The sequence below is a fragment of the Lycorma delicatula genome, chromosome 5 (assembly GCF_047948215.1).
Source record: "Lycorma delicatula isolate Av1 chromosome 5, ASM4794821v1, whole genome shotgun sequence".
NCBI lineage: Eukaryota > Metazoa > Arthropoda > Insecta > Hemiptera > Fulgoridae > Lycorma > Lycorma delicatula.
In genome coordinates, this window is record NC_134459.1 from 179,303,832 (window position 1) to 179,321,134 (window position 17,303).

General features: G+C 28.7%; 1 protein-coding gene across 3 annotated transcripts in view; it reads left to right on the top strand.

Moving 5' to 3' along the window:
* The window catches only part of LOC142324601 (uncharacterized), a 74,627-nt gene extending 58,132 nt beyond the window's left edge, over positions 1 to 16,495 (top strand). The window contains exons 10-13 of one of the 3 annotated variants that reach the window (XM_075365445.1): positions 2,168 to 2,376; positions 5,696 to 5,862; positions 10,411 to 10,555; positions 15,631 to 16,495. In XM_075365445.1, the coding sequence (XP_075221560.1) occupies positions 2,168 to 2,376; positions 5,696 to 5,862; positions 10,411 to 10,555; positions 15,631 to 15,745 (636 nt within the window). In that variant the 3' untranslated portion in view covers positions 15,746 to 16,495. Of the gene's footprint in view, positions 1 to 2,167; positions 2,377 to 5,695; positions 5,866 to 10,410; positions 10,556 to 15,630 lie in introns of all 3 variants that reach the window. The other 2 variants (XM_075365444.1, XM_075365446.1) reach the window with 2 other exon arrangements.
* The last annotated feature ends 808 nt before the right edge of the window (positions 16,496 to 17,303 follow it).

Sequence of the window (17,303 nt, forward strand, 5' to 3'; positions counted from 1 at the left end):
ATTTCATCAATGATGCGTTTCAACAAATCCTTAGTGATTATTGAGTATCTCCCCAAACATTCTTCATCATGCACATTAATTCTGTTATTTCTAAAACTTTCACACCATTTTCAGACGTTTTTTCATTCATTACCTTATCACTGCACACAGTAACCAATTGCCTACAAATTTCAGCCGGTAACATCATCAATTTTCCTATTCATTTTCTAACATAATAACTCGCACGTAATCAAAGATACAACATGACAACTTACAGACAACAATGCATTGTGTACATTACTAGCATGGCCATGAATGACACAGGTTCGCCAACCTTAAGTAGAGAAATTTCCCAGCAGTCTTTACTATAGAGATATCCCTTAGGTGTGTGTGTGTGTGTGTGTGTGTGAAAGATAGGAGGATTTCACTTATGATAAAATCAAGCTGTACTGTTTTGTTTTGAAGCCCTCTTAATAAATCACTAAACTTGTATTGTTAAATATTTATTATGCAAAATATATTCTCATATAAAGCATTATGTTTTCTCTTGAGGGCTCCCTCAAAAAGTCAGAACAAATTTTTCAGATACAAAAATGGACTGTCAGATCATTGTCTTTTACCCATAATATGAATTGGTAGACCAATATTTAAAAAATTAAATATCAACTTGTCCTGGTGTTTATATTTAGATGTGCAATCTTTGTTGAAAGGATGGTCACTTATTCTTTAGATAATATCCATTGCCAAACCATTTGAAAAATCTTCCCACCAATTTATTTAAAATACAATTGAAAGATTTTCTTTTACAAATTCATATTACTCTCAACAAATTTAAAGAAAAAAATCCATTTATTTTGCAAGACTAAAAAAATTAAATTCTGACTATTTAATTAAAATTAAACATTAATTAAAAAATTATTAAAATTTTTCAAATACTTTTAATTAAAGTCGCATACTTGAATTTAAAAATAATTACTTTATCCTTTTTTAACATAAAAATTTTCTTTCAGAAGAAACTTTTAATTTTTATTTTATAAGTTAGCAATGTCAACAGGTGATCGGCAATTAAACAAAGTTACATTTTTACTTTTGAGCCCTTCAGTTCATCATCCATAATGGAATGAATGAATACTCTTAATATCCTTCTCCATGGTCATGTTGTGAAAAAGAAATCGTGAAAAGAAAGAAAATCGCTAAATCTGACAAGTATTTAGATTGTAGAATCGATTCAGATTTCAACTTCATAAGAGCCTCAGCAGTTGCATGCAATTTGTTTGGATGAGCATTGTTATTTGCAAAATTATCGGCTCTGTGGATTGTCGAACATGATACACCTTTCCTTAGGTGATTTAAAGTCTATGTATCGAATAGAAATTTACAGTCTGACTTGGCTTCCAGGTAATCAATCGTGTACATGTGTTTGGAATCCCAGAGCACGGCAAAATAATTTTTTTTTTTACAGAAGATTGTTTTTTGGATTTCTTTATTGCAGTGAACCATAGTGATGCTATTCGATGCTTTACTGCTTTTCTTCTGAATCATAATGATGCACTCAAGTTTTATCTGTTATATTGAAAAGAAATTTGTTTCCCTTGTCACATTAACATTTCAGAAATTCAAAAAACCCAAACTGGTTTAAATATTTATCTTAAGAGTCAAATCCAGTCTACTGAATATCTCGTTCAATAGCTGGAAATGGGAAAAATTTGCAAGCTTTGTTCAAATTTCATTCAAAAATTTGAAAAACCAAAGCTGGGTTTCCGAAAAAATCCCAATATTATATATTTTTCAGGTAAAAATCAACTCTTACTCTGTAATTTCTTCAATTAATCTTGAAGAACAAAACAAAAACTATTTATATCCATCCCATTCAACAAGTACATAAATATTTACTCAAAATAATTTTCAATAGTGGCTTTTGAATTATAAATTATTTTGTAGTAATTTTTTTAATTTAATTAGTTACTGTAATATTATTTCATGCATTTAAATTTGAATAATTAATACAGAACTTAAACATATATTTTTTTTTACCGTATAATTTGTTTTTATATTTACAATTTCTTATATAGATATGGTATGTAGTATAATGTATTATTATGTTGCAATCAGAATAAATATTTATTTATTCATATTCATTGTGTTTATAAACTTGAATTCATATTGTTATGTTTTGATATTTTTTCAGGCTGAAACAGTAAAAGTGATTACCAAATATGCTGGTTTGATATGCAATGACTTACACCATAATGCTAATGATCTTCATAAAAATGTGCCTTCTCAAATAATTAAAAAATTTAATCAGATAGATTCATTTGAAGAACTGGATAATCCTTTTGTTCATCTGAAAAATAGTATTAAGAATGAAATTGAACTTTTCTTGGAAATTCCACTCGAGTACGATATACATTATTCAATTATTATTACTTACTTTAAGTTTTATTAATTGATGCAGTTTTTTTTTTATAATCTCAAAAACACTTTCACAGGTTATTAATTAATCTACACTAATATTATAAAGAGGAAAGATTTGTTTGTTTGTTTGTATTGAATAGGCTCCGAAACTACTGGACCGATTTGAAAAATTATTTTTCCATTAGAAGCCGACATTATCCCTGATGAACATAGGCTGCTTTTTACTGCGTTATTTAAGCAACATATTTTAATTTTTCTATCTTTGTAATTCAGTAACTAGCAACTGTCCGTCGTCGTCGTGTCTCTCTTGACGCTCGCGTCCCCACCACTGCCTGCCTCTGCTCCCTCGCCCCGCCCACACCCCGCTCAGCTAGCTAGGCAGCAGCATGTGACCTAAGCGGTGCGGGAGGGGAGTCAATGTCACAAAATAAAGTGCCGCGCGGTCGGCTTCCTACGCAGCGGTTGTATGCGATATCAAATATTTTTCCTTGAAAATATTTTGAATTTTTTATAATTTTTTAATCACCACTTCATATACAGGCTAATTCCTGTTCAACATGTAAGCAAATAATTTAGTATTAGTTGATGTAGTATTTAGTTTTTTTTATCATTTCAAAATGCCCAAAAGATTAAGATCTCAACTTTCTAGAAATAGTTTTCATGCTAGGGCAATAAAAATAATTTCAAGGGTATTTCATTTAAAGATGAAAAAATTCATAAAGTTATTCACAAAAGATGAAATATTCGGCAAAGTGAAATGTTACATGGCAAGTGTGGAGTGGCAGAAGCGGGGTTTACCTCACTGTCATTTGCTGTTTTGGCTAGAAAAAATATCCAGCCAGACGAAATTGATAGTGTCATAGTTGCGGAACTGCCCAACCAACAAAACGACCCGATATTGTACGATATCGTGACTAAAAATATGGTGCACGGTCCATGCGGAGAGCATAACTTAACAGCACCGTGTATGAAAAACGGTATCTGCACAAAAAAGTACCCTCGACGTTATAGAGGACGGATATTCAGTTTATCGTCATCTTGATGCCGAAAATGGAGGCCAGAGCGCTACGCTAAATATCAGAGGAAGTACTTTCTATATAGATAATAGGTGGATTGTCCCTTATTCTCCATTATTGTGTAGGATGTTTAACGCGCACATAAATATCGAGTACTGCCACTCAGTTCAAGCCATCAAATACATTTGTAAATATATCTATAAAGGATCTGACCAAGCTACTTTTAGCGTCAAAAACCCAAACGATGAAGTGGAAAACTATGTAAATGGCCGTTACATAAGTACATCCGAAGCTGTTTGGCGAATTTTAGAATTTCCCATTCACGAGCGACATCCTACAGTCTTGCAGTTAGCCGTCCACTTAAAAAACAGCCAAAGGGTGTATTTTACCACAGAAACGGCTGAACAAGTGGCCCAAAACCCTGAACGACTGCAACAAATATCTTATTTTTTTAAATGGGTAACCAACCGTGCGAAGCCGGGCCGGGCAGCTATATTCAATAAATTAAGTGATTCCGACGCGGACGAGGTCTCCGGTTTCAGCTATGTATCATATAGTCGTTAATTTTTGCGAATCAATTTTCACAATGAAGTACTATTTGTAACGAGTGAATAAATCCAACGCGGACGAAGTCACAGGCCACGGCTAGTGCAGTAATAAACCTCAAAAACATTTTCATAGGTACTTCTTCACTGAGCATCTACTAACTGTAGATGCACCTGTCTGGTGCATATATCAGGAAATGTTCAGCATTCAGTAATTATGTGTACTCTCTCAGCAGCTTTTAACATCATTAGCAAAAATAAAAATAGGGTTGATAGGAAAACTAATAGGTCATTTAGGAAAATTTTTTCAGGATAATACAATATTGCAAAAATGTAAATAACCAATTCTTCAATATCACTGAAAGTATAGTATAAAAAAATCCAAATTTAAATTAAGTTTTTTTAATTTTACTAAAAAAAAAAACACAAAACTTAAAAATAAAACCAGTGCAGTTACACTTCAGCATCTGTTAGCTACTTAGCACAAAATCACAATAAATATAAATTTTGAAAAATTTATATTTATTGTTGTTATATTTAATTGTTGATCAGCTGTTTACATTACCGCTTATGAAATAAAAATTACTTTCTTAAGTTTCTTATAAAATAAGATTTTAATTTTAAAAAATGAGAAAATTAATTATTTAAATTAAAGACTAAGTTTATTTAAAAGAAGTTATTTGAAAAATTTTAATCATTAATTTTTATCAATTTTTAATTAACATAATGACTTTTGATTGCCATTTTGGTTTAAATAGGTCGAATTAAATTTTTTTATACCGTTTTGCTTGTTTAGACCTCTAAACAAACTTTCCTTTGACCATGTATCCCATTTAAAACTTTTGAGTCCCTCCTGAAGGGCAATACCCTAAATTGAGGCTTTTCTAAGTTAGCCTCTCTGATCAAAGAGAAGTTAGTCTCTTACAGATTTCTAAAGATAAACGGGATACCTCAAATAACAAAAAAATTAAATGGAAAGCGTACAACTGTAGTTCTAGCTATCTGAAACAAATACATTTTTTGGCCACCGTTTTGCATTGGGCGATCAGAATTTAGTCTTAGTTGTATTTTTTCCTCTCATCAAGCTCTTTAAAATGATACATCAAATGATTGGTCCTGTTTGAAATTTTTGAGTTGCCCAATAGTGAAATAATGTTCATTAAGTAGCCCCTCGGTATAAGGAAGAGTGCTGTAAACTGTATCCAGTTACCGCAATTATAAAAAAAACTTTAGAGGAGGTGTAAGTTTCTTTTCAGCCACCCAGTGTATATATATATATATATATATATATATATTTTTATTTTTTGAATCGGTTCTTTTAAGAATTGTACTCCTCTGTACTATTTACAAATATATTTATTTGATTAGATCAACCTGTTTTATTTATTTTTTCAAATCTAAAACCATCAAGTTTATCCCTTAATTTGGGTTCCTAGAATTGTAGAATGGTTTTATTTCATTGTCTGCCAAGGAGTCACGACCAAATATTTCGCTAGATGTAACTTATTAACAGAGCTTTTCTAGATGCATGTTATTTGAACATTTTTCAATATTCTCACTAGTAGAATGAGTTTGAAAAGTGCCAGTAACACTATGTGAATCACTCTGTGTACAAATATATATGTGTGTGTGTAAGAACCTTTTACGGGTATCATTTACCCTAATTAGTTGTAATATTGTAATTTTTGTCTTAATTTGTGTATACTGATCTCTAAGTAATATATTCATTTTTTGTTACAGAAAAGCTTTACAGAAAACTGATGACAATTTTAAGGATGTTCGTGTTTATTATAACAGCAAGAAACATCTGTTAATTCCATATAATTTATTACATGACAAAATATGGATCAGTGTGTTAAATCAGCTTGTGTTGGATTTGAATTCTGTAGCTCTTGCATTATTAGAAAGTAGTAAATATTATTTTTTTTTTTATTCTTAATACTTTTATCACCTCAACTTGAATTATTGTAATGTGTATGTTACATAACTCATTGCATATATTAATGTTGAGTGAAAATATTAACACCTTTCTACCTCTACAGCATTGATTCTCAAACTTTTTCACCCACCGCCCACATTGAGAATCAAACATTTTCTAGTACCTTCCAAAATGTTTAAACGTGGCATATCCTATATAGTTGAAACTTACATTTTAAATGAAACCAATTAAAACACACGTTTAATCATATTTGGAAGTATTTTTATTAAAATTGCTTTCAGAAAAATTACAATTGTATGTATATAGTTACATAACAGCAATAGAGTAACATATTCAGTATAACAAAACAATAATTAAAACAAAGCTTTCAACTGAAAAATTAACCTAAATTAATGTGAAGGATGAATCTGATGTGTCAGTCTCAATCTTTAAAGATTTCAATTCCTCGTGTATCGCCCGCTCTCAGCTTAACCCAAGATTATGTTGCAGTCTCAGTCATTAAAGATTTCATTATCTCAGCGCAAAATGAACAAAATCAAAAAACTGCAACGCTACATTAAAGATCTCACTATTTATCATTAAAGGTAGATAAAACCCTTTAATTTCCATATTTATTTGTATCAATATGTTACTCAGATCGGGAGGTATGCAGCATTAAAGGCAAACGTGGCCTTTTCTCTTTAAAGTGGAATATTTTGGTTCAGAAAAATCGTAGTCATACAAAAAAAGAAATTAAAGCTAAAGTCTTAAGCTTTCAAACGATTCCTTTCCTTGTGTGTTGCATTTCAAACCTATATAAAGGCAGTAATTGTTTCTTTTATTTTTATGTATTTGTGAAGTCAGAATCATGTCGGAACCAAAAATGAAGAAACGGCAGTACAGTGCTGAATGTATTAAATATGGATTTATCGAAAATCCTACAAATCTATCATTGCCAGTGTGCCTTATTTGTCAAAAAACTTTTTAAACCCCCTCATTGCATCAATTCACAGTCTTGCACGAAAAATTTTTTCATCACTGAAGATCAGTAATTTCATGTTAGAAGTTATGATAAAAACTATTATTCACTTGAACCCATGTAATATAAATTTTAAAATAATGACAACAAGTTATGCATATGATAATTAACTATAATTTTTTCCATTCATTTTTTTATAATATTAATTAATATAACCATGTGGATGTTCATATGTGTTTGTATTTATATATATATATATATTTTTTTTTTTTAAGAATCACTCCTCTGTACTATACACAGATATATTTTATTTGATCAATCAAAGTACAAAATAAATACAGTAGGATGACTTACCTTATTCCACTATATATGCAGGAGCACTTTTGCGATTTACTCGCATCATCAACTGCATTACATATTCATGTCAAATTACATTACAAACCTCATAAAATATGATAAATTATCATGCATTTTTTTATTTTATTTAAAATTTAAAACCGTTAATCTTTTTATAATTTAAACTTTTATTCAGTTAAATTAAAAATTAAAACAAAATTAAAAATACGAAAAATGAATTTAAATTTATATTAAAAATTAATTGGTAAAAATTTTTACGTATGTAAAAATATATGTCAGGGTATAAAAGCAAATTATAATTAAAACTCAAAAGTCAAAATTAAAATCAAAAATAATTTTAAGTAAAGTGTGTATATATATATATATATATATATATATATATATTTTTTTTTAAAGCAATTCTTTTAATAACTATACTTCTCTGTGCCAACACAAATTAATTTATATGTAATAGATAACCCTAACTAAGTACAGAACAATTGAAATAGGATGACTTACCTTATTCCATTACATAACAGAAACACTTTGCAAATTTGATTCGCATCATCAGCTGCATACATTATATATATATTACAAAACCACCAAAAACTTGTATCAGTGACAATACACCGCCGATTCAATTATAATGTTATGTTAAAAATATTTTTACACTAATTAAATTATTTTTAAAAATGTTAAATTAGAATCCCAACTAGAGATAAAAACATAAAATATATAAAAATTGTTTAAAATTACAAAGATCAATTAATTAAATTAACCAAGTCAAAATTAAAATGTAAAAATGTAATTAAAACAAAAATAAAAATTAAAACTTTTAAAATGAAACAAAAATGTAAGTAAAGCAAAATCATGTGTTAGCCATTTCATTAATTTTACTTTACTTTGTAATTTTAAGCAATTTTTTTTTATATTTTTGTTAAATGTAATTTAATTTTTTTTAAATTTAATTAATTAAACAATTTTTAAACATAAAATTATAATTGAATGGGCGGTGTGTTGTCATGGATTACAGGTTTTTGATGGTTTTGTAATATATATAATGTATGGAGCTGATGATGAGAATCAAATTTGTGAAAGCACTTCTGTTATGTAATGAAATAAGGTAGGTCATCCTATTTCAGTTGTTCTGTATTTAGGGTTGATCTATTAAATATAAATTAATATATATATTGTTACCACATATATGCCTAATTTAATATCAGCGGACGATAACGGTAGCAACGATTTGAGCGGGCGGACAGTATATGAATGCACTGATACAAGCATCACTCCCACGATAGCGGCGCTCCAGTAAAAGAGCGTGCACAAGAGTGAAATAGCAATTCATCATCGACCACCACCTGGAGAAGAAGAAGAAGATGGAACAAGACAGAAGAAGTTCCTCGGCCGACTCAACATGGAACCTCCTGGCGGATACCAACATCCTCGCCGGAGCAGCAGGCTTGGCCAGACCGCCAAGGGAGTCGCTGGATACGGATGCTACCTTCCTGTTCCAGCTCGCTGGGCTTCAATCGCTCTGGCCGGTGGACTCAGCCGCAGGAGCCGGCCCAGCATGGAATCACTCGGGGAGAACCGCCTCAGCCACGCTGTAGTGGGGACCCAACTGCCGCGGAGGGAAAGCCCACTGGACTTCATCGGACGAGCCGCAACTCTCTGACTTCACCAGAGACCAACTTCCAGCCGCCACAAGGTTATGAAATAGAAATCATCGAAGCCATTCGACGACAACAGCCCTTTTCAGGGCCACCATAAGGTTAGCAAGTGCCACAAGCCGTTGAAGCCATTTGGCAACAATATATATGTATATATACACAATAAATTGTAAAAAATATGACATGGTTAAAATATTTCTGTTATAGACAGATTTTGTGAAAAGATCATAATTTGTTACATTTTTAAGTTATATATTTTTAAGTTACATAATGTTGTGTACTTCTGAAAAACTATTCTAAAGTTTAATAAAAAAATGCATGAAAAAATGTCTGAATGTAAACTTACCAGGCTATTAGCAGAGAAGCATTTTTCAAACAGATATTGGCACTAGTCACAATATATTTAAAAACATTTTAATTTACCTACAATTTCCCAGACACAGTTGGTTACATGTTCTGTAATATCATGTCCCAAAGTTAAACTACAAACCTCTTAATCTTTGCTGGGTTTTGTAATTACTTTCTTTTTTCATCGCATCCAAATCTTTCAACATTTTCTTTAGCTCTTAGCCGAACTGTAATTACTGTAATGAAAATCATTTACCTAAGTTGTGTTAATAATCACTGTTTTTCTTTCCCAATTTGTATTTTTTATTGCAAACCTAAGACAACTGTATAACATTTTGGTGATAGTATAACTCCTTGCCTTACTACTCTTTCTATTTTAAATCTGTCCCTTACATCTTCGATGCTGGATGTAGCCTATCTTATAAACCGTTGATGATAATCCCCTGTATCCTTTTTCTATGCTAATCCATCCTTATGCCTCATCAATGATGTATCTTGTAGAATTTCTTTCATGTTAATTTAACCTGGAATTTTTATATAGTATTCTATATAAAATGTTTGTAAAATTAGAGTAGTATATAGTATTCATTCCATTTTTCTCAAATTTTGCTGCTACCTGCTGTTAATAGTCTCACCTTGTCCTCAATATTTCTAATTGTTGAATATTTTGAGTACACATTTAGATGCGCATTAAACAATTAAATATAAAATGATGATTTATTATCTAATTACTATTATTTGAAAATCATAAGGTAATTTATTAAAAATAACAATTGCATATGTTGAACTTAAAACTTCCCTTCTTCTAGGCTGAAATTTTAAGTTGTGTAACATAAAAATATATCTTTTTTAGCTTGATACTGGTGAATTTTTTTGCAAAGGTGTAGTACATTCATAAATACAGATGCATGAAAATCACAGAATTAATATTCTATATATCAGTCCATTATCACACAAAGATCAGATCACCCGCTTTTGTAATCTGAAAATTTATTCTTATTTTTAGTAGTAGCCCCAAAATAACTTCAAACGATCACGGTTAGATGTAGAATCTTTATAAAAGCTGACATGTCTTAAAAGTCACCAGAATGGTAATCTCCCTCAATATTTTTCAGCGAGTGAATTTTTTATTCCTGCTGCTGTTCTGTTATTTAAGAAATAGAATATGTGATTTTTATTAATATATAACATTTTATTGTAGATAGTGATGAAAAGAAGCTGAAATCAAAAAAAATATGTGAAAATGAATGTGAAGAAGAACTTGCAGATATTAAGGAAAATATTAAAATGATTATAGGTTCTGCAAATCAAGCGTGTGAAATAGGCTGTGATTATTTATTATTATGGTAAGTTTTTTTAAAAAGTTTTTTGGTTGTTTTTTTTTTAGTGATTAATGCATTATTATAAACCCTACATAGTTTTCAAGCACTTTCACCTAACTGTAATCGATCTCCAAAAACCAGTAATTAATAATAGTATCTTAAGAATACAACCAATCAGCCGGTGAGATTATAGTTGTGCTCATGACTTGGTCTGTATCAGATTTCTGGCATTTGATAGAATATAATACTGCTAGTATATGATGTATTATGTAAATTAGGAGGAGTTCATTACTCTATTAGATTAATAATTTAGAATTTCATGTAATAATATGACATGCCTAATCAATTCACATCTTACGGTACTGTTTCACAGGTTTCATCGATCACAAATTTTTTTAATTGCAGAAGGAGAATTAAAAGTACTATCTGTCACTTGTACTTATATTGAAAAGGTTATGGTTGCATTGGTTGAACAGGAATTATAAGGATTCTTTCCATTATAGTATCAAATGTACTGCAAATTTTCATGTTTAATTTTTTTTTTGTATTGACGGTAACCAATGCTGTATACACAGCCTGATATAAAATTTTATGAAAACTGTCGATAACACTTTAGGTTTTACACAGCAGAAAACTGTTTCATGAAACTAACTTGATTTCTTGGTAATATTGTTCATTGACAAAGATTGTTTTATCTGTCAGCTAATGTTGTATAAAATCACCTTTAACATTATAAAAATAATAATAATAATAATGTATAAAAGTTTAATAATAAAAAAGTCAATTCTTAAAAAAAATGATTTTTATGTCAATTTAATTTTTAATATAATTTGTATTTTTATCAAACTATTCATGTTATTATTGTCAAACACATTTAAGTTCGTCTTTATAAAAATGTTGAATAATAATTGTGAAGTAAAATTTAATAAAACAATATTACCAATTTTCAGTTAATTTGTTTATTATTGTTAATATAATGTGTATTTCATTACGAAAAAATACATCAAGCTGTGAAATATTTCATTAGTATTGGAATTGAGAACAGTACCTGATCTTAATAATGGCAGTAAATAGATATAACATACAAAATAGTAATTCAAATAAAAAGGACAAGATTTATTTGATGTCAGTTACAAAAACCAGAATATAGTCCAATTTACTAAAAACATTAAAATGACTGATAGAAACTAATATTGCATTAACAATATAACAATCTGAAGTTCGTACAATTTAACTACCCTCCGCTTTATTAATGAGTAGAATCTGTCACTTCCACTATTATTTACCAGTAACTCACCGAATAACTTCCTGCATTCACCCCCTTGTCCACATGGAATACTCATGACTTACTCTTCACCCCTTACCACATACTGATATTGCAGTCACCAAATTTTGTCTGTATTTTAAAAAAATAGATTGTTAAACGGACCTGTTGCTCTGATATAGAATCCTTTTTAGTTTCTTCTAGATACTTCTTTTCATTAATATTTTCTCTTTCTTCTCAATTAGAAGAAATTCGGTACTTACGTATTAACGCCACCGCAGCTACAGCTTTATTTAAAAACAAAGTAGTCAATCGGATTTCGGTGGAAAATGGGCCGATATAGAGTTTAACATAAATAAATAAATATTTCTTTTATAAATATAATTTAACCAAACTTAACCTACGCTCGCTAACCTTGACTAATTAACACCGTAAGTTTTTGAATATTTATTTAATAAATTCAGTAATTACAATTATTTATTATTTAAATAATCAAATTGCAATAATTACTGAATTTATTAAATAAATACTCAAAAAATTACGGTGTTAATTAGTCAAGGTTAGCGAGCGTAGGTTAAGTTTGATTAAATTATATTTTTAAAATAAATAAATATAAATAACCATTTATATTCTGTTTTGAATCTGTTTCGGCCCATTTTCCACCGAAATCCGATTGACTACTTTGTTTTTAAATAAAGCTATAGCTGCGGTGGCGTTAATACATAATTACCAGAAATTCATTATACTGGTCCTGTTTCAATATAATAGATATTTTTTTATTTATACTATATATAAATTCCTTTCTTTTTTTTTTTAATTTAATATATAAAATAAATTTTTTGTATAATTTTTTTTTATAAATCTATTTTTATAATATGTAGTATAATTCAGTTTCATATTATGATGTAACATGAAACATGAATCACTTCATTGCAAAGGACTTATATAGACTGATAAGTTGTAATAAGAGTCACATATTACACCCTTATCAAATAATTCTACTACTGTGTTAATTTGTCAGTGTGTTTTATATTTTCCCATTAAACAGTCGGTGAAATATTGAATTACATGATCATATCTCAGCTTTATAAGTAAATCTTTTCCCAGTTTAAATAAAGAATGCTCTTTCTTGTGTTTATCAAAAATCTAACCTTTGAAAATGTACTTATTTAGAACCTCAGCATTCCATTCAGAAAAATCAAGGCTTTCTAGCACTGGCCGAGTTACTTTTTATTTTAAATGGCATTTACTGCTATGATTGTTAGCTATTAAATAATCCCAATATCAGAAACATTCTGACTTTGATTATATATAGGAAACAGATCATAAATGGCTTTGGCAATTGGCATTCCAGCTCAAAATAATAATTCATTTTAATTTTTATCAAAAAGAATTTATGTTTTTTTTTCTATATTGATACTAACCTTCTAGGTAGTCAGACAGAAATGTGACACACTTAGTCCTCAAAACTTTGTGGAAAAAATTTCGGTTTTCAGATTTCAATGGAAGTATCCATTTTGACTAGTTTCGGTGTGACATGTGTATGAACGTATATATCTATGTATCTCGCATAACTCAAAAATGATTAGTCATAGTATGTTGAAATTTTGGATTTAGGACGGTTGTAATATCGAGTTGTGCACCTCCCCCTTTTGATTTTGCAATTGACTGAACCACAAGAGCCCAAAATCAAAAAAAAATTGGATTTTGTACTTTTTCTTAACTGCAGTAATAAGCCTTCATTGTAACCTTTTCAACAATATATCGTAAGTGGTACTTATTTTCATTGGTTCCAGAGTTTATAGCCTAATGAAATATGTGGATCTATAAGGGGAAGGCACATGTTTGAATCAAACTTCATCTGTTCTTTATTTTTAACTTTTTTTAACATTTTGTTTTTTAAATTAAATATATTGATTTATTAATAACCATTAACCCGTGATTGTAATAAAAATCTTTATAATAAATAATTATTCAATTATAACAATAAAAAAAAATATGAAAAAAATCAGAAGTTATTAGTGAAATGAAATTTTATGTACTATTAAACATGTGTATATGCAATTTAATAGGCATTCATTATTACATATGTGTATATGTAATAGAGTTGATGAAATCAACTGATTACTTATTCTGATTATTTATTATTAATTAAAAATTATAATTTAGAATCTTATTATTTTTGGATTTTCTAGTTTAATCGCTGCTTAATTTTAATTAATTATTCTGTAATTTCTGTGAAATTTTATCTACATTAAAGGTAACTACAGAGTGACTGAAAAATAGACTTCACAAGAACAACATATACACTGAGGCATACATGCCCGATCTGTAATAAATTGCAAATTCTTATCTTTTAGTTCATTACTCCTCTGATATTATCTGATAATATTCTCCGTAAGTTGTACAAGGAAGTCATGTGGTGTCCATATCAGATTTTTTGACGTAGCTTTAAGTTCATCTTGTGATTTTTTTCTTTATTTCATGTATTGTTACGAATTGTTCTTTTAACGTTCTCTTAATCAATGGGAACCTGAAAAAGTTACAGTGTGCCATATCTGGAAAATACAGAGGCTACAGCTTCAGTATGATGTTATTTTTTGCTAACTAATCATGAATTAATAGTGAAATCTGACCTGGATATTTATCATGATGCCGAATCTAAGAATTGTTTTCCTATATTTGTGTTTATTTTCTTAAGTTTGCCTCAAGTGAACAACATAAAATTGGTAAATAGTGCTGTTTGTTAACAGTATAACTTTGTGCTAAGAATTTATAATAGAGACAGTGCCATTGCATTAAAAAAAAAAACAGTAAGGAGAACCTTAAAATTTGATTAAACTTTGCATGCTATTTCAATCTTGGTTTTTCAGAAAACTTCCATTGGATTTATCTTTCAATATCATAATCATTCACCCAAATTTTGTCAATTGTTTTGACATGTTAGAGTAGTTTTAAATGTTCAATGATTTCAGTTGACAATCATTCTGCATTGTTATATTTGTTGTCAACAGTTTTGAGACAAAGTTTGCTACTATTCATTTCATACCCAAAATGTTAGTGAAGATTGTTATACACATCATAAGGGATTCACATTTTTTCAGCAACTTCTCTTGTTAGTTATTCAATGATTATTGATCATAATGTCATGCTTTTGTTGATATTCTCATCAGTTGATGTGTTACATCCACTTTTTTGTCATTTTCACGACCTTGAATCTCTTTGTGTTGGCATAACATCCTTTCCAAAAGACTTCTTTTACATCTTCACCATTTAATACATTTTTAATGCAAAATTTAATCCAAATCACTTTTAGTCATTTCCAAACAAAATAAATCACCTCTTATATGAAATAAAAGAAATGCTGCACAGAATTAAAAAATTTCATTTTTTATTTCGCCTCAAGTCAAATTGTTTTGCTTTTTTCGTCAATTACCATTTTGCTTGATATCTTCAGACTGGATTAATTGATTTTTATGAAAATTACGTACAGCGACTTCTAATCATAGTATAGCGAATCATAATCATTCGTACAGCGAATACAATTCAATCTGTGAACAGATTGAGAGATAAATCGTGATATTTTTTGTACCTCAAAATTTTACTCAAAGAGTAGAATCGATTTTTTACATAATTCTTTATTTACACATTTATATACTTCAATTTTTTTTCTTTTTAAAAGTAGTCTATTGAGGGTGAAGCCCTCTGAAATTTATAGAGCTTTTTTCAGCTTTTTATTTTTTACTGTAAAACTAGAACTTTTACTTATGCATGTTATATATAATTTATTTTGTTTATTTATTGTCATAATTATAATTCAATTTTTCTGTTTTAGGGATAGTGACATTTTTATTAACAAAGCACTCTCTGATGAAAAACTACCAAGTGGCCGTTCCTTTAAAGAATATATTGAACAATTTAAATGTAGTATTAGTAATAAAATTAAATAAAAGCAACATCTTTATGTTGGGACAATTACAGTAGTCTTAGATACAAACATTATATTAAATTTACTTATTTATTTCCATTATTTCTGTAATGTAGCACTGAAACCATCTCATTACATAATAATTAAATTCTACTGACATTAAAACTATTTCTGTGTGTTTTAAATTAAATCTCTTGCATCTTTACATTGTAAAATATAAATATATCGTATTAATAAAAAGAATGCTATAATTATGTTTCATATATTTAAACATGCTAACACTTTGTCCCTTAGGCCATTTTAAAGTATTTTTAGTGAAATTTGTTAAATAATATCCTTATATTAAAACAATATTTCAAGAAAATTAGTTTGTGTATATACTTTTTGTGAAGTATAAATTAAGCTAACTTAACTATAAATGTATGTAGTTGAACATTTTAATAATTTATGCTAATTTAATTCATCACTTTTAACATTGCTACTACAGTTTAATGCTAAAAGCTTTTTGTCAACTACAGCAATTTTCATATAAGATTCTGAAAATTGTTGATTTTAAGACTATTCACAAGAAGGGATTAGTTCAACAGATTTTTATGGAATATATGATTAATTATCATGCTAAACCAGCTACTACAATGAATTGCATTCTTTGGATACTTCTAAGGTTTCCTGTAGAATCTTGTTATAAAAAGTAACTAGAGCTGTATAAATTATTGGTAAAACAAACAAAAAATTGTATTTAAAAGTAAATTTTGTAATTAATTTTTCATAATTTTGTAATTTGAGTAAATCTGTTATTTTTATCGTAAATTTGTTTTTTCATGTTTCTGTTTGTTATTTATTCTGTATTACTCCAGTGTCAGTTATAAAGGCCAAACGCTCTGAGTTAATTGCTAGATGAGTTTGGTGAAACACCTTTACCTTATAAACATCTGAGTTAATATGTCCTAAAAATTAGAATGAAAGGTCGACTTTTTACAACTGTTGCAGGTTAACAATGATTTGATTTAGCTAAACTATATAAGCTGTGTCCGATTGAATTTTTTTGTAGGCAACATTTGTAAAAGTGTACAAAGAATTTATTTGGGTTTAATTTATGGTAAACATATTTGTAGAAGATAAAAAGTAATATATATAATAATCTAATTAGTTTTCACGTATGATTTTATATTTTGAAAAAATTTTGTTTTATTAATGTACTAGTTTTAAACGATTATGATAATACAAATTAACTTATAGCTATAAACTTTTTAAGATGCTTATATGAGATTAAATGAATTTACAGTCTAATAAATAATAGGTAATCTCTTTAAATGAAATAAATATATTTTTAAAATGTCATAACCTTCAAGAAAAATATATGAGGATCGTTCGATAATTAGAGAGACAAATGGCAACAGTAAGGAAGTTTTTAACAGAATAAACTGAAACTGGCTGATATTCAAGTCAGCAGTGCTGAAATAAAAAATATCAGGGGAGAAAAATTCTGAAACTGTTCAAAAAGAATTTATATAACTCAAAATCACAAAGATACCTGAATTCACATTTGAATGGAAATTAAACAACAGCTTTTTGTAGAA